This window comes from Aythya ferina, assembly GCF_964211825.1.
Source record: "Aythya ferina genome assembly, chromosome: 12".
Taxonomy (NCBI): Eukaryota; Metazoa; Chordata; class Aves; order Anseriformes; family Anatidae; genus Aythya; species Aythya ferina.
The window spans coordinates 12,166,917-12,192,179 of NC_140308.1; the positions used below are offsets into that span (position 1 = coordinate 12,166,917).

Sequence of the window (25,263 nt, forward strand, 5' to 3'; positions counted from 1 at the left end):
CTCAGGGAGGTGAAAGGAGCCAAGCAGCAGCGCTGCAGCGCAACGCACCCGGCGCCGCTTGGCGCCTGCGCCCCACCGTAGACCGGCCATTGCCATGGCGACGGGCCCAGCGGCCTGAGCCCGCCGAGGCACCGGGAGCTGCCGCCCGTCCCCGGGCATGAGGCGGGTGCGGGGACACCCGGAGCCGCCTCCGCGGGGAGAAGGTGAGGAGTGGGCGGTGGTGGAGGCCCCCAGCGCGGCCGCTCGGGGCTCCCCCAGAGCCCTCGTCTCATCCCGCTGCCTCCTCCGAGGCCGTGGGCCTCGCTGCTTGGCTCGCTGCGTGCCTTGTCCGTCCTTGCATCCTCCCATTTGGGGACTGCAAATGGAGAAAGCTGAGGTCTCAGAGTTAATAACCAGCGTCAAGCGCGTGGCCTCTCCGCAGCGGCGACCGAGGAAGCCCCCAGCGTGCCCTTGCACCCTGCTGTGGGTGCTCAGCGTTCTCTGTGGAAATGTGAGGGGCTGGGGAGGGAGAGGCTGTGTCCCGCAGCCTCCTCACTTAGCAGCGGTGTTTGTCACCGTCAGCGGATGATCAGTGCGTAACCGCAGGAGAAACCTTCGAGCGGTGAGGGAAAGGCAAGAGGAATGCTGGTCTGGCTCTTCTGAGGGCGGTGTCGCACAGCTGTCTTCTGGCTTCCTGCAAAGTGTGTTAGGAATCGGTTGCGGGGTGATTGTAGTCGTAAGAACAGTTTAGCTGGGAAGTAGTTTACACCAGCTTTAGGCACAGTTTGCATGTGAAAACTTCTCTCCATACAAAAATACTAGATGACTTTAAAAACACCCGATGCTATAAAACAGTCTCAGGAAAGCCTTGCAGCAAAGCAAGGCTTCCAGTGTCTGCGTGGACCTGGCTCTGCAGCCAGACTTTTTTTTTAGGAGAAAAGAGAAACCTGGGAGTTTTCTCTAGTAATCTGAGCAGTTTTTGCAACAGGTAGCTCTAGTTGAAATGCAAGCAAGTTTTCAACAACCTTAATGAGGAAAATATTGAATTATTAATAACTTTGTCATCACTGATCAGTCAGTGGCCACGTAGGAATTTGAACTATGAATGTAGGCAGACATTGCTAATTTCTTCAAAGTTAGACTTTTTTTTGTGTGTGTGTGTTTTTTTTTTTTCTTTTTTCCCCAAACTGGTTGCTGATAAGATTGCGCTGATGAGCATAAATTATATTATTTTATGTTCTTACTCCTACTTCTTTATCACTTGACCCCAGTAGTCATCTTTGTTTGGACTGGTGGTGCAGTTGGTGTACCAAAGTCTGAACCGTTTTGCTTGCTCTTTCAGCACATCAGCATGTTTGCTGTCTTCCAGCCCTTTGGAATTTTTCTGGTACTGGAACTGTTATCAAAAACACCATGAGTGAGCCAGAGACCTCCTCCTCCTCATCTTTCAGCACACTCATGTGCAAAGGGACTAGCTGAAAGCAGAGAAACCCAGCTCTCTGCTGTCCCAGGGAATGAAGAGCTGATGTGTTTCTTTTACCAAGGCAGGTTTTGTTAAAGGTTCACCCTGGCTCAGAGGCAAGCAAAGAGCAACAACTAACAATCCAACACAAATTGAAATAGCACCTGAGCTTGTAGCTGTTGCGCAAACACATAAACATCAAGAACCTTCCAGTTATGGTTTGTAAGTCATCTTTGCAGTTAAATCTTGGTCTCTCGTGCTGGCAGTCCAGACGTTGTAGGACAGCTGAATAGTTTGGCAGTTTACTGCGTGAATGTCCTGCACATGTGTGAGAAGCTAAGTTGTGTTTTTGCAGTAGAGAACTGATTTTCTGTATTCCAAGGTAGTTGTGTAGTCATAACAAGGAGAAATGCTAAGTAGATAAGTGGACAGTAGAAGGCCTCACTGTTCCAAAATAAGGTGGAAGCTTGAGAAAAACAGGATGAGCAGTGTGAGAACAGTAAAATAAAGATAACAAGTTCTCAAAATATAAGAAAGAGGGAAAAAAAAGGAAAAAGGAGAAATTAAAGGGCTGAAAAAAATAATAATATACATATATGGTATAGAGGAGCATCGAGTAGCTTGTGAACCTGTAGTACTCTGCCAATGAGGAAACAGGGGAGGTGATCAGGTGTCAGGTAATAGGGAATAAAAGGTTATGATTTGTTTGCTATAATGCGCTCCTAATTGGCAGGACGCCCACCATTGCAATCACGAATAAAATAGCTTCGCAGAAGTTCCTGTCTGAAGAAAATTATTTGAGATTTTTCTCACAATTTGGGGGCTCGTCAGGGATCTTGTCACCTGCCGAAGATTTCTTGCCACCACAGACTGGAAGGTGCACCCTGCAGATTTCAGCGGTCCCGTCGGGGGTGGCGGGTCATCTTGGTATGGCCGGCAAAGGACCAAGACTGTTAATCTGAAGACAGGCTCTGCGAAGCTCTGGGGAGAAGGGAGGCCAGCACTGACATACACAGCCCAGACATAGTCAAGCCCAGATCGGGTACAGGCACAGGGATTACTGCTGATAACCTGAACCAGGAAGCCGTGCACGGACCGAGGTAAGGGAAACTTTACTGTATCTTGCTTCGGGTTGGGTTTGGGGAGACTCTTGTGTGGAGTGTGAATGAGACACACTAGTGCAAAGGGAGTGTGGAGTCCTGATCCGTGAGGTTCTGTAGTCCCACGAGGGGATGAACGAAGTCCCCTTGGCTGGAGAGGGAGGAAGCAAAATAGAGATGAGCAAAAGATAATCTCAGGGGGTTAGGCCCTTAGCCGTACAGTACCCCAAGCACGGTAAAGTGAGGTGCTCGGCATCAGTATTTTGGCCAAAATACGGGTCTGATGAAAATTCAGGCTTGAAATTTATATGTAAACAATAAGACTCCTTTTTCGGAGGAGGAATCAGGTTATGCTCCCTATAATCCTAATATTGCACCCGAGGCAGCAGCAGGTGCTCCAGGAGGGGAGACGGGAACTGCAACTGATGCTGCCCCTGGAGAAGTTGTGCTGGGGAGCAGAGGTGGAGGGGGGTCCCAGTGGGGCCATGCAGGGCTGGTGCCATTCCCCCCTTACCAGCAGAGAGGTTAGGAGTTTTGAGAAGGAAATTAAGTCTTTAATTGAGGGCCTAGCAGAACAGTCAAAATTGTTTCTAAGGCCTAATTTGTATTCCTGGGGGGAGGAAATGTCAATCTTGAGTATGTTATTCACTGAAGAAGAATGTTTAGGGGGAGAATGATTCAACAGGCAGCTATGCAAGAATGGGAAAGAACTGACAACCTCCCCCAGGACCAAGAGTAATTCTGATAGAGCAGAAATATCCGCTTATCCAACTGAAATAATGACAACCCACAACAAAGAAATCATACGAGGGACTCAGGGTCAGAATGAGAAAGTGCTTGGGGATGAATCCTGAGGACCTGGTAGCCCAACGGCTCTTTAAAGTTCATTTTGGGATTAAAGGCTGGCCAGATATACAGAAAAAGCTCCAGAAGGTAGGAGGATGGAGTGAACAGTGTAGGTAGTATGAAGGTGTACGCCAGGAGGGAGATGAGAAGGAAAAGCAGGGAGCGAAACAAGTGGTATATCACAGTGTACTGGGTAGAGGGGGAGATAGAGGGCCCAGGATGGAAAGGAGAGGAAGAGAGATAAAGGAAGGACAGACAAGGAAAGCTACCTGTGTTGCAGCCTAAATCCTAACAGGGACAGGCTTTGAGAAGATGTTTTAAGTGTGGCCAGGCCAGCCACTTCAAACAGGAGTATCCGGAGAGGAAGAAGGAGGAGAGATTGCTGTTATAAATTCAGAATTAAGGAGTCAGGGCTTCTCAGAAAGCTAGCTCCCTCATAAATGAAAAAGTGTACAGCAAGGGCTCCTGCACTGACCTTGGTGTCTGCAGGGAGGTTTCTTACTCCTTGCTCTCCCAGCTGCTGTTGTGCAGCATTTATTTATTTATTTTTCCTTTTCTTATGTGTGCTCGCATAGAGATTTAAACTGCATTGCTCATGGCTTGGCTCTGGGCAGCGGTGGGTGCCTCTGGAGCCATCTGGAACTGACCCTTATCTAACAGGGGGCAGCTGCTGGATTCTCCTCACAGGGGCTACCACTGCAGCCCCCTGCTACCAGAACCTTGCCATGTGAACCCAATACATTGGGGCAGCTAGGTCATCACTGGCCTGTAAAGTATCAGGGCTTAAATTAACTAATGAAACCCTAAATGTGATGGGGGTAGAAGGGATGTGCTACTTTTGGGGGACACCAAGCTGAGACTAGGGATAGAATGATCACTGGGCAATTATTGTATGCACCTGAGGCAGGGACTAACTTGTTGGGAAAGGATTTGATAATGAAATTGGGCATTCAAATAGTAAATTGTTAGGCTAGAATAATGGTGTTATTAATGGGGTGCTCTCAGACCCTGAGAGCAAAGATGTATTTTCCTTTGAGTGGACAGTAGAAGGCCTCCCTGTTCCAAAATAAGGCAGAAGCTTAAGAAAAACAGGATGAGCAGTGTGAGAGCAGTAAAACAAAGATCACAAATTCTCAAAACATAAGAAAGAAAAGGGAAAAAGGAGAAATTAAAGGGTTGAAAAAAAAGAAAAATTGTACATATATGGTATAGAGGAGCATCGAGTAGCTTGTGAACCTGTAGTACTCAGCCAACGAGGAAACAGGGGAGGTGATCAGGTAATATCAGATAATAGGGACTAAAAGGTTATGATTTGTATGCTATAATGCGCTCCTAATTGGCAGGACACCTGCCATTGCAATTGTGAATAAAGTAGCTTCAGAGGAGATCCTGTCTGAAGAAAATTATTTGAGATTTTTCTCACATATGTAACCTTCTGTTTTTTTTTTTTTCTTCTAGCAACAGCTGGCTTTATAGTTGTGTCGTGAGCACTTCAGGCTTCCTTTCCTCTTTTTGTTCACTTTTTTTTTTTTTTTTTTTTTTTTTTTTTAAAGTTTCTAGTCTTTCCACTTCCTTTGTTGCTGACAAAGGGGTCTCTGTTGTCTTGGGTGCCGTGTACTTCTAAAGTTGCGATTCTAGACCATGTGCTCCAGTGGGGCTATTGGCTTTCACTGTACTTCTTGTCACTAGCTGAAAGGAATATATGGCATACATGAGACAGGTGAAAGCATGTGTTTTGCTGTCACCTGTAAAACAGCTTTGTGAAATGAACACATCCCCCAAACAGATCATATCATACTTCGTCTCCAGGCTGTCACCGTGTGCTCTTTTTACTTGATTTTGGTCTAGATCCATCAAAAGACTGGTAAAACCTGCAAGTTTCCCTTAGCTAAAAGTTTGAGGTATTGATGTTTCTTGCAGCTATTGGCACTTGCTTTCAGAGTGTGTAATTGTTCTTCCCCTTTTGTCACTATGGATCATTAATCCCCACTGCACAGAGAAATCTTTCCTCAGATGCATTATCTTGGTCTCTTGGACTTTCTGTCCATCCTCTTGGAGCGTCCAGGACCAGGGCTCAGTCACCATATTTTTATATCACATATTTTGTTTTCCCTTTTTTATTTCTGTAGATGAATATCTGCAATAAGCCTCCTAACAAGACAGCTCCAGAGAATTTTGGCGAAGCTGTTTCTGAGGTGCAGGTCCAACGCGCTCGAAGGAATGGCTGGAGCTGGCCCCTGCACCCTTTCCAGATTATTGCCTGGCTGCTGTACCTCTTCTTTGCGCTGGTTGGCTTTGGAATCCTCGTTCCTCTCCTGCCCCTCCACTGGCTGCCCGCTGGCTATATCGTATCCTTTGGTCAAGAGGAGAGCATGAACTGTAATAAACTATCAACAGTTTATATTATATATGTGTATATATATATATATATATATATATGTTGTTAGGTAGCATATAAAGCATAGGAGAAGCAGCTGAGCCAGAATCTTGATCTTCTGCCTATAAAAAACACATAATTTGAGACCCACTCTGTCCTCCACTTAGGTATATCACTAACATTCTACTTGTCTCCTTCATCACTCCCTTTCACTATCTTTGCCTCCAAAGCTCTTCTGCTGTCTACTCCTGCCTATGCATCTCCTTTGCCTTATATTTTTCTACAAGCGTGCTGCAGAGTTTGAGGGAAGTCATAGGGATAAAAGGCCCCCAAACATCCTTGCCATGATGAGCTGCCTCACTTTCCTGTGCTGACTGAATGAATCTTGAAAGGCAGCTTTATAAGTGTATGATTTTATGGTGTGATGCCCTGTGATTAAAAGCAGTTAATCTTTTCCCAGAAGCCTCTTCCTCTCCTCTGTAGGAAAGCTGTGAGTGAAATACAAGGTGGTGTAGAGTGACCATAGGAGGAGAGGTCTATCATTTATTTCCTCCAAATGCAGGCAGTGTTTGATGCTGAGGTGCTCATGCTGTCAAGGCACCTCCTTCTGTGCCCAGCTTGAGCATGTTTTCCTCCTCCTGTCCTCGGTTTTGTCAATTCTCCTGTAACGTATTTCCTGGTGAAAATAAAATTGACAAAGTGGCTCAGTGAGATTAAAGTCAGGAAGTCTGACCTATCTTATGAAATGTCAAACAAAGCCAAAGCAGATTTATGTACGTACATATATATGTACACACATTTTGATGTATTTAGGACTTCCTGTTGTCAAGGGTCAAATTAGAATGAAATTAAACAGGCACCATATTTGCTTTTCAGCAAAAAAAAATAATAAATAAAATAAAAATAAAAATAAAAATCTTGCTAGGTTAATCTCTGGCAATTTGTACAAAGATTACTCCAAATGTGTCAGTCTTACTGTGGCAGAAACCAAGGGGAATATTTAACATTGTTCTGTAAATGGAAACAAGAAAATCCTTTAGCAGTCTCTTTTGCCTTTCATATTTAAAGCTTTCTTAGCAGAACCTGATAAACAAGAAATATTACAGACAGAATCTCGGGAAGAGTTCTGAAAAGATGCTCCTGGGAGTAATTCGTACATGTGGTATTCATATATTCATATGTCCATACAACCTTTGATATTATTGCAACTGATGCTTTTGCTTATAATTTTACTTACACTTGCATGATTTAGGTATTATTAATATCCTTAGCTCACAGCTGTCTTACAACTACCTATCTTACTGAAATCCTTGGTATTATGAAGGCTTGAACTTCATAAATTTAAATGCCAAATATCTTCATAACTCAGTCTAAAGTCATTCTAACTCATCAGATTAATGTATCCCAAAGCTTTACTACCAGTTATTACAGCACAAATGTCTCTCTCTCTCTCTTTTTTTATTTTCTTACAACACTTTGGTGTTTTCCATAGACTTTAATATGATCAATGATGTGTTTATATCTGGTTTTATAGCAAATAAACTGGAAGATTAATTGTTGCATGCATGCTCATCTATCACAGTGTATTGAGGAGCAAACTCTGGACCACAGTGGTTTTCCAGATATGTAAAGCTGCTGCTTTGTAGTCTTTCCAAATATTGGCAGTCACTTGAGGTTTGATCAAAAGTACTTCTAAAGCTTATTTGTTCTCACTTGCTACTGAGTTTGGAATTAAGAATGTAAACAGATAATTGTTGGAAAAACAAATGAGAAATTTTGGATATTCTCTGTCTGTAAATTCTGTAGGACTCTAATTTAAAGGGGTGATCCTCTTGCTTGGGATTCAGACTAAAGAAAAGGAAAACAAGGTGATTGGTACTGGTTATTTGATGTGACTTTTTTTTCTCTTTTTTGGAAGTTTGGTCTTGTGAAGGGGCATGTGCACGGCCTTAACTGACTGTTCCTTTCCAAGGATTCTATATGGACTAAGAAGTGTGGACCCATGCCAACAGCCTGCACATGGGGTCAGATTCTGGTAAGTAAAGGTAATTTTTAAAAACTCCTGTGCTAGGGAGGACATTTCTGTGAGGCAGAATAATACATTATAAGGAGGGTTGTTTCTGTAGATTTAGTTTTCTTTTTGCAGAGGATATTTATTACCATGAGATAGGGAAACTTCTTTGTTAATAAAGCTCAGATTAATGTGCTGTAGTCAGTTATATGGTAATTCCTAATTACAAGCCATATATTTCTCGTCTGTGTGGGCTTTGTGTATTAAGGATAAATATATAGGCATTAAACCACTCATACAATCCTTAACTGTGTACTTCAGTGTCCAGGAGTGTGTTTTATCTATCATTTAGTTGTTCATCTTGCTGCAGTCTCCATTGATCCTGCGGATGCAAATGTGCGAGAAAAAAACTATCTAGGGCCTCTGGCCACCTTCAATCGTAATCAACATGCACATGTCATTGAAAACCATCATTGCCATGTCTGTGATGTAAATGTGTAAGTATCTTCTCTTTTTCTTCTATTTATCTTTCTTCTTCACCATTACACTTCACCATAACGTTCTTTTTACTGTTAGACTTTAAGATTGAAATTGAGTCCCTGAAACCCTTAACTCTATAGTGCCAGTGAAACTTCATCCTGTGGCAGGCTTCAGTTAGTTGGGTAGATGCTCACTGTCAAGTGTGTGCATGGCTCAATGTTTTATTTAATTGCTCTTGTGTTGTGTGGAGAGAACTATTTTGTTCTGTGTTACCTGGATGTTGGTGTTAGATCTGAGAACAATATGTAACTTGTGTGTGTGTGCTTGTGTTTGGCTAGATGCTAATTGGATAGCAAGAAATGCTTGGAGGCAGACTGTAAGATCAAGATTTGTAGAATTGCTAAAGAGTTTGGGATCTCTAAATTAGAAATCACATAATGCATTAAAAAAACAAACTTTGCAGCGTTTGGGATTTTGGTCCAACAATGCCAATATGGCCAATATGTTTGGTAGATTAAGTATTCCCAATATCATAGGTATTCTCATGACTACCAGGATCTCTACTGCTGTAAGCCCCTGTGCTTGTGTCACTGGGAAGACATGGTAACCTGTTGGTGCTGCCACTCTAACACCACCCTTTCTTTGGCAGGAGTGCCAAATCAAAGCACTGTGGAACTTGCAATAAATGTGTGTGTGGCTTTGATCACCACTGCAAATGGCTCAACAACTGTGTGGGAGAGAGGAATTACTGGTAAGGGCCTGGCAATGTAACAAGAACACATCGCTGCTTAAGTAATATCACCCTTCCAGGGATGCTCCTGCATCTCAGTGCAATCTGGACTGAGCCACTCAAAACCACTTTTCTTTCAGATCCCAGCTGCATAAAGTCAGTCATGAGAAAACCAGATCGAAAATGCAAGCATGACTATGCCATCCCCATAACCAGGGATAAAATTCCTACACTTAGAATTTTGTAGTCAAGCGTTTGCAAGTAAAAACCGAAAACATGCTCTTATTATTTGGTATTAGGAAAAGCTTTTGTCATGGTACCTGGCTGTCCTTAATGCTTGTGAGAACTGGAGTGGGAATAGAAACATGGTCATACTGCTGTTCCCATCTCTGAAACAACATGAATCCAAACTGCCTGCTTTCCTGCCAGCTGGCAGGAGTTACAGCAGCATACAGGTAACTCTAATCTGGGCCAGGTTTAAGGTAAAGAATAAGGAGGCTATCGCTGATTATTGCTTCTCAGCTCATTTTTCTGCACTAGAACCACAGGAAGCAAAGAGCTGTTACTGCTGATTGCCACAATACACTGCTGTTGGATTTTGTGCAGGGAGCTCTTTGTCTATTCTAGGTATACTTAACTGCTTTCTAACTAGAATTGCTCTAACACGTCACAGTTTAGTCCCTCAGGGTAGCAAATAAGACTCTTGCCCAGCATCTGTGAAAGTGCCACAGTAATTTGGGTTGTCTGCCCTTGGAATTCGATGTGTGATGTTATTGAAGCCACTCAGAGTTCTCACCTTTTTGGCAGGTTCTTTTTGAATAGCGTGCTGTCTGCCATTCTGGGCCTTGGCCTTCTGCTCCTCATTGCTTGCTACGTCTTTGTGGAGTTCTTCATTAACCCCATGATGCTTCGCTCTGACCAGCACTACGAAGGTAACAGCAATGCTTCAGTGAAGCATCCTGTGAGTCAGCCAGCATATCTCAAGGGCCAGCTGCATGTGGGATTGGATTCCATGGGCTTTCCCACTGAGGAGGAACTCCTGTTCCTTATTCCTTTTGTGTTATATTTGTACAGGAGTGTCTCTGCCGAGGTGATGCAATGTGTTTCCTTCCAGAGCATAGGAAGCTGCTCTTCCTAAAGGCTTTGCAAATATAAAGTTTCTTAAGCCTCAAGTGCATAATGGACCTGCAGCCACGTTTGAGTTAACAGTATTTCCAGATGTAAAGTCGCATAAGAGATACCTGGGCAATCTGCTGACCTCTCCTGTTTTTGATTTACAGTTCTGAAGAACCACACAGACGTTTGGTTTGTGTTTCTTCCTGCTTCTCCTGTTGAGACTGGGGCTCCAGCCATTTTGGTTCCAGCTGGGACTTTTATTCTACTGAGCCTAGTGACCGTGTTCCTGCTAGGCCACCTCTTGACCTTTCACATCTATCTTAGTAGGTATTATGTTCCTGTCATCCGTATCCCCATTTCATTTCCTTCATTTTAGCTTCTACTCATTCTGTCTTCACCTATGTTACAACTATGCATACAACATGCAAGATTACCACTGAAGAGGTAAAAACTTGGAATTTAACATTATACTTTTGATTTTCCCTAGAGGCCCTCTCTTATTGCAGTGTTCAGAAGTCCCATTAGATGCTGTTTCTGAATTCCACTAGTTCACTCAAGTTTTTCTTTCATCAAGGGCAACTGAGAATCAATCAGGGAGAAAACACTCTACACATGCTTGACTTGGGATGAATCTGTTTCATCCTGTCTGTAAGACCTCAGATAAGTGTTTTTGTTGTCTCCAAGATGCAAATTAACCTCATAGATATCCGTAGAATAACTCTATGCACCCCAGAGCGTGCATTTGGCCTAAATGTACCATCTCATCTCTGACTGTTTTCGTCTAGGGATAGTGAGAAGCCTATCTGTTTAGAGGCAGATGGCTTCTGCCTAGAGACTTATCTAGAGGCTTTTTGTGTCTTTCAAAAGGGTGGAGTGGAGCCAGTGAAAAACCTTTTCCCACTTTAGTGGTTCCCCAGGAGCATCTTGAAGTCATTACCTCAGAAAGCTCTAATAGGGCCACCCCCTATCAGTACCATTTCCTTCATTCCAGGCTGAATCATAGAAATCATACAAAAACTTAGAATCCAGATAAACTTAGAGTTCACTTGCTGAACTACATCAGTAGCCATTTCTAGAATGTCTTCGATAGTAATTGGACAGTTGCTAGTAAATCCTAAATATTAAAGGATGGCATCCTGAGTACAAGGTTTCTTGAATGGAAGAAAAAAAAAAGTAACTAAATTGTTTTTGGCTAATATAGTCATGAAAGACTTTATATATAAATGTGTAGGATTTTAAATAGCCCACACAAGGTTTATCCAGATCATATTCATCTGGTTTGCTGATTAATGTTGCATCCCAGCTAGTTCTGTGTAATGCCAATTTCATGCTGTAGGACTTGCTAAAGCACAATGTGATGTGAGCAAGGTGCACTCCTGTGTGCTTTGCCATTCTGTAAAACTGGCATGGATCTTCTGTGCTCGGTACTGACCCTGAACTTATATGGTTGGCATAGTCCTACAGGACTCCTAGAATAGACCCAACAACATAGTCCCCAACAAAGCCAGTGCTAGGTAGGTTTACTGACATGAAATGATTTGTGGAACTCAGAGAGAGAACTTTTCAGAAAGGCTCCACATATTAGATCTCCTACTTGTTGCTCCTGATGGATAGAAGGGATAGTTTTGCCTGGAAGTACAAATGGTCATCAAAAACCTTTTTTTCAGTCATCCTGCGAAGTGAAGGCCATGCTATTTGTCTGCCTTAGAGAAGATCTCACACTTACAGAAGTCAGCAGTGTGAAAACTAGGGGAGAAGGGATGTGGCAGAAGTGAAGACTGCTTACAGACAATTCTTGGGTGGATTCTTAGGTTGTCCATTAACGGTGATACAGGTGTGAACACAAATTAAGCCAGCACAAATCAGTGCAGTTCCAGATTTGGTCACAGACCACAATTTTGCTTTCCTGATGCAGTTAAAAGTTGACTCGACTTGGTTAATGGTGTGATGCCTGGGGATTTCAAAGGTTGACCTAGCAATGCAGACTAAAAGCATCACAATGCTGAGGCCACTCCAGGAAAATTTCTTTTGAATGAGAAAAAACAAACAAACAAAAAAAAACCACAGGATTGTTTTGTCCAGTGCTGAGCTGCAGATTATCCTGTCTTTGTGTACAGTTTCCACAAGAGGGTGCTCCCTCCTTGGGATAAAGTCGTGCCTTCTCTTGTCAAAGAGAAACATGCATGTTTTACACCAGTTCTACTCTGGGGTTGATTTTTTTTTGTTTTCTTGGAGGGATTTTTTTTCCTCTTTCAGAATAAATTTTGAGCCAAATTAACTTTTACTTTTGACACAATTTAAAATATTTATGAGTTACATGGAAACAGAATTTAATTATTGTTAATTTTCGTTGTTATTTTATTATGTTGACATCTGCTACTTTATTGAAGCTGGTTTAAGCCGTGCTCCATTCTGTGCAAAAGTGTGTTGTGTAAGTCCTTGCTTAAAAGGAGCAACTTTACCACATTGAAGCCTATATTGTATGTTACAATGTATGCATTATTTTGACAGCTGAGATTCAGGGAGAGAGACGTATTATTTGTGTTTTAAATTCATCTTATTTCACAAGTAATTTTCAGTGGTCTCATCTGAATACTTTAATGTAGACAGTATTGGAATGAACTACCCTTTTGAAACATAATTACTGTTCATGCATGTTTTTTCATGAATCTTTTTTTCCTGTGTAATTAAATTATAGAATGAAAATAGCACCCCATGGCTGATATTGCCTTTAAGTTTTGCATTAAAAAAAGAGCAATAAACTGGCTTGAATCAGATTTAGCTATGAAAATCTTTGAATCTGTCTGTGTTGCAAGCACAGTGAACTTTTCAGAATTTCTGTCCTGGTTTTAACTGCTTGGTGCTAACACAGTAGATTGTTTTCAGAGTAGTAGACATATGTGTTCAAAATTAAGTGTTGATTGAGATTCAGTGGTAGAAGCATTCAGGGAAGCATGGCTCTTCAGAATTTTGGAGGGAGGTGTCTTTTTTGATTATGTGTTGCACATTACGTGTTACACATTATGTGCTGCAATTATGTGCTGTCTGGCCAAATGTAGTATTTTTTGACTAAACAAATGTTAAAATATTTTAAAAGTTGCTCTGCTAAGTATTTAGAAACCAATGAATTCTAAACTAAAAATGGTAGATAGCCCTTCGCTTCTGAAGCAGTATTCTGTTTCTCAGATAATGCATTCAGATTCAATTCTAGTAGCATTTGCCAGCACTTGGTACCATCCTCATTAAATGCATTCACTAATCACTTGGCTTCAGACTCGCATTCATCTTTATGTTCTGTCTTCCTGGCCAAATGGATATTAGATTCTTTTTTCTTCATATGGTCACTGCTTTAATAGGAGGGGCACCTTCTCCTCTGTTCTTCCCCAGTTCCCTATGAACTAGTCCTGTATTTATGGCATGGTTTTGAGGGGTAGGAACGTATTTGAGAGGTACAAACATATTCAGGCAGAGCGAGGATTTTAGTCTAGATGTCCCATATCCTAGGCATCTGATTTAACTGCTGTGCTACTATAAACAGGAATAAGACTTACCAGACTGTGCAGTAAAAAGCTGCAGCATCCATTTCTAGGTTTTGTGATCTAAAAATACTTACTACATCAGGGTCACGAGGGGAGGAATGTCTTAATTTTGGATGTTTTGAGTCTCATGAGAAAACCAAACTGCTCAGAAATGTAAAATGCTTTTGCTCATTCATGGAAGCAGATGTGTTTGTGTGTGGGAGACCTTAAGAGCATATAAACTCAGGCACATAGGAGCTTTGGACATGTCTATTTGGCATGAGATGAGTCGGGCATTTGGTGCTCACTGTTTTGGATATTAATTGTCTCAGTCTTCTTTATGGGACACACTAACCTGCTGAATTTCTTTTCTACATTTACCATTACATCCCTTTTGACTGCTCACTGAGCTTTCTATATGATAGAGATTTTTCACATCTTGGATATGAATAATGGTTTTGCTCTGAGTTGAGCTGAATGAATTGTGACAGCTTAAAAGGCTGCACTGTGTGTATCAGACATCCAGCTGAACAGTGTGCCTGGGAGAAAGTGTTGTGGTGATCGCAATAAAGAATGCAGTAAGGTAGACAGTGTGATGGTACTTTTCTCTTAGAGTATCAGTTTTCTCATATTTATAGTTCCTAATTAACTATTGTATAGTTTTTCAGGCTGTTTGTGGGTGGCAAGTAAAATTGGGAGGGGCCTTTCATGCACTGACAGCTGTCTCTTTCCTCCCAGTGTGGAACAAGCTGACTACATATGAGTACATCCTGCAGCAGCGTCCCCAGCAAGAGGCCAAAGAGGCAGACAAGCAACTGGAATCTTGTCCCTCCCAAGCGATCCCCAGTCAGGTACTCGTTGTACTTTCAATCCATTTCTTGTAAAAAAGCCCCACTTGTTCACTGCGTAGAGTTTGCCTCAGTTTTGCAAGCTTCAGATTTTAGAGGCAGTGGCTACAGGTAAGACTTTTGAAGTACTTCTGTAGAGTAGAATAGGATGCGAGAGAGTCTAAGGCCTGTGACTTGATGAACACTTTAGGCATAAGCAAATACTGATTTCAAATGAATCACTCCCACCCCTTCTCTTCCGCCACTTGTTTTGGGCCCTGGACTATCTCTTCTGCTCTGCCAGCACAGCTGTTTGTTACAGTCATGCACTGAACAGGGTGGGGGAATTTATCTGTGTAAGAATAAGCTTTATTAAAAAAATAGTTGAGGTAGTGTTTAGCTGGGCCAGCTCCCTCCCATTTGGTTCACCAAGCAGTCATGTAAGTGCTTGTGTCAGCATGAAAGAGGATGACTGAAGAGTGGGAAGGACCTGTCACTGGAAAGGGCACAACCATCTGTTCTGGTGGCAGACTGCATTTTGCTGGCTCATGTGCGTGGTATTGTAGGTCATGACTGAAAGCAGGCAGGCTCTAGGACTGGAGAAACTGGGATTAATTGTTGAGCAGCTAATACTGAACAGTTTAACGCTTCTGAAAAAGAAAAGGGCACCAGTCATGGTCAGAAAGGACCCAGATAGCTTTGCTTTTCTTTGCGTTTACGCAGTGATAAGGGTCCTTGTGATTATCACGATGTTGATCTGTATTGCTGTAAAGGAGTTCTACAAGGCTTTAGTCCTGCTGCACTGTGCAGTGGCAAATATTGCAGTATTAACTGAGAGGTTCAGAGTAATTTATTTTGCTGCAACACAATTCTGTCCCTGGGGTTACTCAAAATTTGACTGCTCAACATTTGTATTGGTTTGGGCAGGGGATTTACTAGAAACTTCCAGAAGTTCTTCCCAGTCTAAATTATTATGTGATTCTGCGATCCCGATGTAATTCTACCTAGCTTTATGCAAGTGAGTTGCCTCCTATACAGCCAGTTTTATATTTCACAAGAAACTAATTACGCCCAAGCTTAATCCAGGTGTTCTGTGTAGAGATACTGGGATCTCTCTGGACACATTAAAAGCTTTCCCCTATCAAAGGAAAGGGGGAAGTGAGCTAATTCCCTTTCTGTACAATATGGATACCCCAGCTTTTCATATACTTTTTTTTTTTTACTGTCTTGGAAAATTTGAATGTTCAGTTTAAACAGAGGTTTCCATAACAACCAGGATGTTTGGCACTTTGTCTCAGAGAGCATGAAAATTAGAGCAATAATAAAACATTAGCTCTAATGATTTCCTAGTTACCAAAGTTTGATTGATACTGAAAATACATCTGAATAGAGGTGGACTCTGGCTGGGGGAGGGTACATCAGGGATGTGCCCATTCAGTCCTGGTCTCCTGTCTGCCCTGCTGCTTGTCCAGCTCTGTGTGAATCTCATTAATTTGTAGCAGCAAGCCAGGAAGAAGCAGGGTGAAAAGTTCTGTGTTTCAGAGCTACAGTTCATACCTTGGGGAACAATAAAGACTGGAAGATGCCCAGTAACATTGTTAAGAAAAATGTTAACCCACCAGATTTTCCTTGTTCCTTACATAGCAACCAGAGATAAACACAAACAAATACACTGGAGTAGGAGTACACCAAGTGACTCGCCTTTTGTAATCTGTGTTGACTACAGCCTTCAGTTTGAACACAGAAGTCCTTTGTAATTGATCCAAGATCTCGCAAGCATAAAATAGAAATCATGTTCTTCCCACCTTTGTCTTAGCTGCTCGTTAATTGTAGAGAGTAAGAAGAAACATGCAATTCCCCTTCAATCCTTGTATTTGAGGCTTCTGCAAGCTTAGATGTTGGTTCTGGCTTTCATTTTCCATGTTTGCCTGCAGTTAGGTCTTCAGCTATGTTCAGGTTGAAGGATTCTTATATACTTGTGAAATCTTTTTCAGGACATGCAGAAAATAAAAGCACTATTTGCACACTTCTACGGTTCAGATATCACAGAAACACAAAACAGTTGGACACAGAGCCTTTGCTTACTTTGCTTACTGTAGCCAAAGCAGCAAGTACAAGTAACAGTGGTTTTGTTTCTTTTGTTTTGGTTTGTTTGTTTGTTTTTGTTTTTGTTTTCTGTAGACAATTATAGAACAGTCAATATTTGTAACCATGAGGTTTGTGGGTGGGCACAGCTGTACTCAACCTTCAGAGGAGGTCTGAGCATGGCCAGGAGCTATATGTTGGCCGTGAGCTTTGCTAACTGAGATTCAAATCAGTTTAGCAGTCTGTTCTCAGGAAGAGTAAGAGCTGAAGGCTAACAACCCAGGCAGTAAGGGTGGCTCTGTCTTGCTGTCACAGTTGACAGCTGGCCGTCCTGTGGGAGCTGAGAGAGGCTGGGGCTCTGCACAGTGCTTGTAGCTTTCGTCACGCTGAGAGAACATTGCATTTTCTACTGATCGAGTCTTCTTCCATTTGTTTCTGCTTGTCAGCTCTAATGCTTTACTTTCTTCTATGTGGCTGCTTTGGTTATACATAATTTAAAAGGCTGAAACACACAAAATGGATTTTAAAAGGCTCTTTTATTGCCTGCCTGGAAGGAATTGTTCATGGTATTCTGAAGATGCATCATTTGTTATCCTCCTTTGGAATGCCAGGCCTGCAGTTGTTTGTGTGCTGTGCATGTTGAGTCCTGATTGTTTTCAGTAGCTGTGCACAGTCTCACAAGGACGTCTCCTGCTGCAGCTCACTGCAGCCATGGTGAGTTATCCTCTGGAAAGGCCTGCCTCTCCCCACCCTGCTTTTTCCAGGCTTGCTGCTTCAAATTGACATGAGGTTGTGTCTGCTCTCCTTCATTTGAAACTCAGGTGCATGAGGTTTGAGTGTAAATGTTAATAATTTGGTCCTCAAAGAGCTGTAAGGAACCATTTATGTACACTTGATGTTCTGTCAATAATGATTAATGATATGGCTTGAGTTACAAGTTCTACGTGAAATATATATAGGGTGAATTCCTGCAGATCACGAATCTGCCCTGGGGTAAACTCTGCTGGTAATGGTGAGCCCAAAATTTCATAGTTTGCAAACCAGAAAGTTCAAGCACTCAAGATTGCTGAACCAATTCTCTTCAAATTTGATGTTAGAACCTACAAGGCAGTTGCAAATTTCTTTCCACCTCCTTTTTTTTTTTTTTTTTTTTTTTTTTTTTTTTCCTTCTTTCCATATTTGCAAGACCAATTAAAGTAAGAGCACTTTATAAAATGCAACAAGCCTGAACTCTTTCCAGTTTGGCAGACCTCTTATCTACAATTATATGAGTACCGAGACTCCAGGCCTCCATGCCAGGATTTTTGAAAGCAACTAGTAAATTTGGAAGTTTCTCTGCTGGCGTGTAAAGAAGGCTGGGCAAAGATGATCAGGGCAGTGTGCTGGCTCTGACTCTGGGAGCATAATCCCCAGTACCCTCTCCCAGCATTTGGCAATATGTGTCAGGGGCTTCTGGAACACAGAGCATCAAATGGCTTTTTACTTGCTGCTTGCTGATGCAACCCTTTCTAATTTCTTCTTGAATCCATGTAGCATTTAGCACCTGCAGCATCCTACGGTGGTGAGTGCTACAGCTTAGCTCCATGCTGTATCAAAACCACAGCTTTTCTTTTGTTCCTTTCAAAGCTGTTGCCTGATCCTTTTTCATTTGATGCTCCTTAAGTGTTGTATTGTTGAGATGTGAAACAGTTATTCCCTGTTTGTGTACTCCAAGCCACTCATGTTTGCCCTGAGTATTTTGCCTCTTGTCTGAAGGGCCCTGGCCCATTAGCTGTTTCTTGTAGAGAAAGTGCTTGATACCTTTCATTGGCCCTGTCCCTCTTCTCTGTACCTATTTCCAGATCCTCTGTGGGTGAAGAGGCTGGAATGATGTAGAGAACACAGAGTCCAGGCTGCCTATGAATTTATCCAGTGACATGAAACCATTGTCTCTTTGCTTTTTTTAACGCCTTTTCTTCTCATTCCTATCATCTGAAATGATTTCTTGGCTGCCACTGAGCATGCAACTCCATGAATTCATTTCTAGTTCAGAGAGCACTGCTCTGTATATAAAGTTTGCACTACTTTTCCCAAGTGCATTACTTTACATCTTTACATCTAGCGATATTGATTTTCATGTGCCATTTTATCACGCTGTAATTCAATATTACAAGAATCTTCTGCAGCTCTTTGCAGTTGGCTTTCATTTTTATTGCCTTACATAAGGGAGCATCATCACCAGACTTCATCTCACTGTTCTGCTCTTCTGTTTATGAATGTGCTGAACTGCAGAGGCCCTGGGTCTCTCAGGAACCTGTCTGTGGGACGTCCAACTTTGACTTCATTTTCTCAAGTCTGCTGATCGGGCTGCTCAGCCGAATAGGTCTTCCCGTGCATAAGGCTTTTGTTTATTAAGCGAATGCCTATTGCATTCAAAATCCTCCCCATCTTTACAACCTAAATTTTGCCTTACAATATATGTGGGTTTTTATAGTCACTGTACACTAAAATATTGAAAGTTGTCTCACTAATTATTCAAACATAAGTGCAGCTAGTGAAAATCGAGCATCAACGTTCTCCTGAGCACAGTTTGTCTTTTTTTTTTTTTTTTTTTTTTTTGAGATCAGGGCTTCCTAATCTGCAATAATAACCTGCAGAGGTCATCTGAACCTCTGACCATCCTAATTGTGTACTTTTGGGGGGAGAACTGGGAGCTCCTTTTCTGTAATTCAGCTACTTGGATTTAGGAGGCTTATTTGTCAAGTCTTCTTTTATGTTTATGCTGGGGTGCAACTTCAAAAGTCAGGATGGCATTACTTGGAATTCATCTGTACTCGAGGAGAATAAGGAACATATTGCTTTTTTTGCCTTTTTTTTTTTTTTTTTTAATAGCACAGTTGTTAGCCATAAAACATTCACACAAGAAACAGAAAATGCTTAAATGCTTTATGGTTTTCCTGTATATTGCATGCTTTCAGTTTTGTCTCCTCCATTTTGAATTTAAAAGAACTTTTCTGCATTCACTGCTTAACTTCTATTATTGAACTGTATAACTAATGAAGGCTTTAAGTGATATTTTCAATGTGGTTCCAAGAAATGATTCAGCTGGCCTCTGTAAGTGTGCTCTGATGTGATTTTGAGTCACATGAAATACTGACTGGACTAAATGAATGAATCGGGGACTTCTAATTGTCTCAATCTTGGTTTTCCATCTTAAGCAACAGACTCCTCTGCTGAGATTCAGCTGTGCTGGATGTAATGACAGGATACGTTTGGCATATGGCTGAGGAAGGAGGAAGAAAACACTTCAGTAGTGAAAATCCCTCTTCTCCACTGTGTCCATATTGTTCTGAAAATGTTAATTCTTTTTTTTTTTTTTTTTTTCTTTTTCAGGAATTAGACCTTTTTTCAGGTAACCCTGGCTATACAGACCCTGGTATTCAAGTAGAGGACTTCACAACAGTAACTTCAGGAAAAGGGTGAGTAAAGTAAATAGATAGGACTCTCCCAACAGCATGTATGCTAAATGGGAAATTGTCATCAAAGTCACTTTAGGAATGTATGGAGCACTGGTATTTTGACCAAGCCACGCTGAAATCTTTTTGAGTTTCAGGAGGATAAATACCTGCAGGAGTACTTGCCTTTGCTCCTCTGGGAAAATAACATTCCAAGAGCACTCTGTTTAGACTGTTTTAAATTAAAATTCATTTAAAGCTGCCTGAAATAAAGCTGGGAGCTCCACCTAAGCTTGTAACAAAGTTTCTACAATGCCACTGAAAAAGGAGATGGTCTGCTTTGTGAGCAAATGTGAAATCTGAAAGCCTGTAAAGTTCATGATTAGGCTTAGAGCATTTTTGTGTAGGAAGTCACAATTAATCAATATCTGTGATTGCCTTGGAATTAAACAGAATACCCAGCTACAGAAGTTTTGAGAGCTTGTTGTACATACCTCACCATCTGGGTGGCCCTTACAAGCCATATCTACATAAAAGTGTAGCATTTGTTCGTATTCTTAACAATTCCAAGTTTTTTTGGAAGAGGTCTAGTTTAAAGCTCAAGTCTAGCATGACATTTAATTAATATATTTCCCAGACCCTCACCTTAGAATACTCTTCATATTCAGTTAAAATGTAAGAAGATACAAGGAAGGTTCAGCTAAAACCCTGACCCTGTACATTTTTGCTGCTGTGCCTCAATTCATCAGCTGGTCAAGTGACTTGCTCAATGTGATGTCCTAGAGCACTTTCACATCAGAAAATCCAGCCTTATCTCATTTCCAGTTGCCCTAGAGTTTTTTCTGTAGTAGATTATAAGAGACCAAGCTCAAAAACATCTTTAGGTTGTGTTTTTACCAGTTCAGTATTTATATCTGAATATATCAGATTTCTGAATCTGAGTATCTGAATTCTGATTATCTGAATTTCTCAGGCCATAAGGGTTTTCTGTCAAAATCAAATTTCAACTCCACGTGGAAGCCAAATGACAACACAGAGTACCGATAATATACGTTGCTAAGAGCCATTGCATCACAAAAAAAAAAAAAAAAAAAAAAAAAAGCTTTCTTCTGTTACCATCTTAAACTTCTGGGTGGTTTTGTCCCATAATTCTTATATTGAGCTCATTATAATTATATGATATTTCAGGTTGTCAAGAGACCTGAATCACAATATGAATCAGCATAGTTTAAATACAAAGCGAGCAGTCATGGTAAAACAGCATCCTTCTCTCTTAATTAAGCCTTGCATATTAACTCATGTCCCTGGGGAAGGGAGAGGGAATCCTTTATGTTTTGTGCACAGTTGCGCAGGAACAGCTACCCTGCAGTCATGCTGGGAGTGCTGTGCAAAGCAAGGGATGCCTTAGTCAGCCTGACTGAAGCTGGGTATGTGCAAGAAAATAGGCGTCAGGGTAAAGTAGTGTCTAAGGAAATCACCTTGTACATCTGCCATGTGTTTTAGCTTTTCAAAGCTCTACGTCCACAATGATGAAGCTGATCCTGAGCAGACCGCCTCTCCTGACCTCCCATCTCTTCACTTTGCAGTCCCTTCACAGGTAAGCAGGAGACTTCCTGCATACCAAAACCTCTGCTGCTGCTGATTCATCACGTTGCATGGGTACAAACTCGCTCTGGTGCAGGCTGTGGTTACATCCTTTCTACACTCGATCTTGCTGTCCTCAGCGTGTATGTGCAGGGCTGGTTGTGCCCTGCAGTCATGACATCCAAACAATACTCTCCCATCTCAGCTCACACACATGATCAGAAGTATTCTGCTGTTGCTTCATAAGCTTGCAGCTCAGCTGTAACATATTGAGCCTGTGCAGTATCTTGCTGTTCCAGTGCTGTTCAGTGACTGTATCTATACCACTGTGCATGCTTCTGTAGAGCAAAATCCAACAGTTTATACATTCAAATATGGTACTAAAGTATCTGCCCAGGGAAATATGATGTATGTAGACATGAAGCTTTAGTGTATAAAACAGTTGGTCAAAGTCAAGTTTTCTGCTTTTTTGATATTCCTTTTCCTACATCCAGATGCTTTCCCCACTTCCTCAAATGGCTGGTGGTTGTGACCTCCCCCTTTCCTCCAGGCTTATTAATCAAAGTTTTGTCATCTAAATGTTAAGAAAGCTTCCTTTTCAACTACACTTGTATTTTGGATACTGTATTTTGTGACTCTGGGGCTTCTTGCTTTTGCAGAGACAGAAGAAAAGACGAAAGAAGACACACAAGACTTCTTCTTCAGCAATGGAGAGCAGATCTAAACCACATGCTAGACCTTGGCCCTCTTTCTCAGGTCCTCAGTCAGGTGAGAGTGCGTCAGTCAGCTTCCTTGCTTCATAACGGTTCCAGTTCACTGAAATGTGAAGGATTTAATATGAACATGACTTCAGAAAGTAGAGACAAGAAAAAAGTGAAGAACAGAAACTCCCATGAGAATAACAAATATGAACTTTGATTTGAAAGCAGCTGTGTTGTGAAGAGCTAATGGGGTTGCGATGCCAAATTTTCCTTGCTCTTCATTAGGGATTGCGGCTTTAAAAGTGGTAGGAGAGAAACAAGAGCTGCCACCAGGAACTGGAACTGGAGTGTACAGAGAAATGGAATGGAGAACAAAGCAGAGAGCATGAGGACCTTGTAAAGACCAAAACCGTTTTGAATCTAAAAATTGGTTGAAATGGCTATTTCTTGGAACTGTTAGTTCTAGGGTAGCTGAGAAGAAGGACTCTTCTAGCTCCTATCATTCTGATCAAGCTGTTACTATAGCAGCACAGTTAAACAATAATGATGCTCATTTCAGTTCCATATTTCCGAGGAGGAAGTCACAGAAAAAGATGTTGTGGTAGCAAAGAGCTTTAGCAAGGACTGCTTTCATTTTTAAAGGAAAAATTAGTCAGATGTGCAAGAGGGTAAACTATGTCTTCATAAACAATATTAGGCTACTTAGGCAACTGTGTCAGCAACACAGATGGCAGGAGTTCTCTGACTCTCTAAAAAGAAGAAAGAAAAACTCTAGACAAGTGCTATTCTATAGCAATGAGTTGGCTGAATTTCCCTCATTTTTATCCAAGGCAAAATTAGGAAAAAACAATTCAAATGAATTCAGAGGGTAGAATATAAGATGAAAATTAAAACAGATGTTGAAGAACTCAAGAACAAATAACTGAGTATCTGATCCTGAACGTGTTTGGGTAACTTTATGAACAAATGCACTCATAATTATGTTAGCCAGAACTTCAACAGAACAGGTGAGAAACCTTTGTGTTTCTTGACTTCTTGAAATGCAAGAAGGGATCTCCAAAAAAGAGGCTATGCCATAACTATTGCTTTCCCTAAAAATGCTATAGTTTTCAATGTGCAACAGTTCATCTGTGAAACTAGACTGATAGCTATCCATCTGGAGTAGCTTTCTGGTTGCTAGCATACAGAAATGAGAAGTGTCATGAAACCCCAGCACTGTCAGGAAGTTAACTGGCCTGAGAAAAGAAGGGAAAATCAGTGTTTCTGAGAGCTTGGAAGCACTTTGAAGTGATCAGAGTTGGGTACACTGCTGAGTGGAGAATTCTGTACATTTTCACATCTAATTTTGCATAAATATGTGTATGGGGGTTTTAAACACAAGTGGATCATCCATATCAGAGTTCTTGGGCTTGTTGACATCTTTGTGGGGCTGAGGGATGTCTCTCGTCTTAAGCTTTCTTTTCTCTTTCTTTCCATCTCTAGAGTTTCCAGCCACAGCTGCTGCCACCTCCTCTTCCCACAGCCTTCACCTCGTAGTGCCAGCTTTCCCTCCAAGAGCTTCTGTGCCCCCCAACAACACTGGCCCCATCCAGGCGGCGGGACCCCCGGCTGACTATCACTCAGAGTCTGCTGAGTCCATGGATGAAATTCCTGTGGCTCAGACTCGCCTTGGGAGCACAGCCCCTCATGGTCCTTCTAAGAATAGCTCAAGCAATGCTCAGCATTATCCTGTGTCCACGGACAATCCCAGAGGTGACAGGGAGAAGAACCTGTATTCTGGGCACAAGGCAAAGAGGAAAAGGTGCCAGCAAGACAAACACGTAGAACAAGACCTGGAACTTTTTTCTAAGATTCCTGCTGTGTTTGTAAGTAAGAGCAGTGGAGAACCTCAACTGTCACAGCCCCAGCCTGCTGGGAACACATCTGAACCACAACACAGAAAAAGCACCAGCAAGCAGCATTTGGGCAGACACAATCCACGCTTAAAGGACATAAGGACAAACACCACAGTGGCCTAGTGATCAGCCTTCCAAAGCCATACCTTTTGGGAATGAGACAAGAGGTTCTCTTTCTATTTGTACGTTGCTGTTCAAAGATCTTGACTCCAGAAATGCATTCTCTGGAGGTAGCAGCATCCCTTTACATGATGCTGACCATCTTACAGCAGACCTAGCTGAGAGGCAGAAAAAAACCCTGCTGCATCACTTTATTTTTTTTCTGCCTGCTTCATCTTTCTAAGCCAGGAGTGCCCCTGAGCCCAATTCCACTCTTCTTGTCGAGGGGAACAGACTCCCCTGACAGGGATGCTAAGGGCAACCTCTGGCCCTTAGCCAGTGTTAACACCCTGTAGAGCACTGAGGGCCTCATCCCCGCACTGTGTGCATGCCACCACGCCACAGTGAGACATTTCTTGCTGCCTGGCTAAAGGCAACAGGCAATAAGGAGACAAAACTGAGGTAGACGCCTTGAGAAGCTGCTAGAGTGAACTAAGACAGTGTTTTCCATAGCAAGGGGCTGTCCCCTCCTGGCCCTCTGCAGATCAGTACTGCAGTAAATTTTGGTGTGTGGGGAAAAAAAACAAGGCTGCATCTCTGCCATCCCCTGGTACCCTGAAAACTAAATTTTCCATCTGCCTCTACCCAGTCAGTCTCTGGATCATGTCTGGGGGACTCACTAGGTAGTCAGGGAGTAACCTCAGGATTGCTCTGTTCCTATACCACTTTCCACTGCGCACCTTCAAGCCAAGTCCACCAGCATGTATTCTCTAAAGCAGTGTGGGTTGACCTACCCAACTGCACCTTCCCAGCAGCCTGAAGTGCCCCACAGTGCAGCTTTCTCATCAGAAACTCTGGGACACAGCAGGTCCTGAAAGCTTTCCATCTCCTGGGCTTGCCAAATCAGTCCACAGCCAAGCTTGGACTCTCTGTATTGCAGAAAAATCCCACACCAGACACCGGGGCATGTGGCCAGTGCCTGGAGTCACAGCTCTGTGCCGGTGGTGAGAAGCAGAGAG

General features: G+C 42.2%; 1 protein-coding gene across 7 annotated transcripts; it reads left to right on the plus strand.

The window, feature by feature from the left end:
- Positions 1 to 99: 99 nt before the first annotated feature.
- Positions 100 to 24,888, plus strand: ZDHHC1 (zDHHC palmitoyltransferase 1). 7 transcript variants are annotated; one of them, XM_084533149.1, is made up of 12 exons: positions 2,208 to 2,541; positions 5,517 to 5,766; positions 7,683 to 7,799; positions 8,146 to 8,272; positions 8,905 to 9,006; positions 9,793 to 9,917; positions 10,266 to 10,424; positions 14,358 to 14,470; positions 19,904 to 19,989; positions 21,469 to 21,562; positions 22,209 to 22,317; positions 23,733 to 24,888. In XM_084533149.1, exons 3-12 carry the CDS (start codon positions 7,784 to 7,786, stop codon positions 24,266 to 24,268), a joined length of 1,467 nt encoding a protein of 488 aa, XP_084389275.1. In that variant the 5' UTR covers positions 2,208 to 2,541; positions 5,517 to 5,766; positions 7,683 to 7,783; the 3' UTR covers positions 24,269 to 24,888. The 7 variants fall into 7 exon arrangements, with proteins under 7 accessions (XP_084389271.1, XP_084389272.1, XP_084389275.1 ...); XM_084533145.1 differs by lacking the exons at positions 2,208 to 2,541; positions 7,683 to 7,799 and adding an exon at positions 100 to 203 and having other exon boundaries at positions 5,517 to 5,735; positions 8,097 to 8,272; XM_084533144.1 differs by lacking the exon at positions 7,683 to 7,799 and having other exon boundaries at positions 5,517 to 5,735; positions 8,097 to 8,272.
- The last annotated feature ends 375 nt before the right edge of the window (positions 24,889 to 25,263 follow it).

What these genes read in the sequence shown, in the direction of transcription:
- ZDHHC1 (XM_084533145.1), top strand. Translation starts at nt 5,517, where the DNA reads ATGAATATCTGCAATAAGCCTCCTAACAAGACAGCTCCAGAGAATTTT. An exon ending in GTGGGAGAGAGGAATTACTG is followed by an intron (nt 9,007 to 9,792) that starts GTAAGGGCCTGG and finishes CCTTTTTGGCAG; the next exon opens with GTTCTTTTTGAATAGCGTGC. An exon ending in GACCTTTCACATCTATCTTA is followed by an intron (nt 10,425 to 14,357) that starts GTAGGTATTATG and finishes CTTTCCTCCCAG; the next exon opens with TGTGGAACAAGCTGACTACA.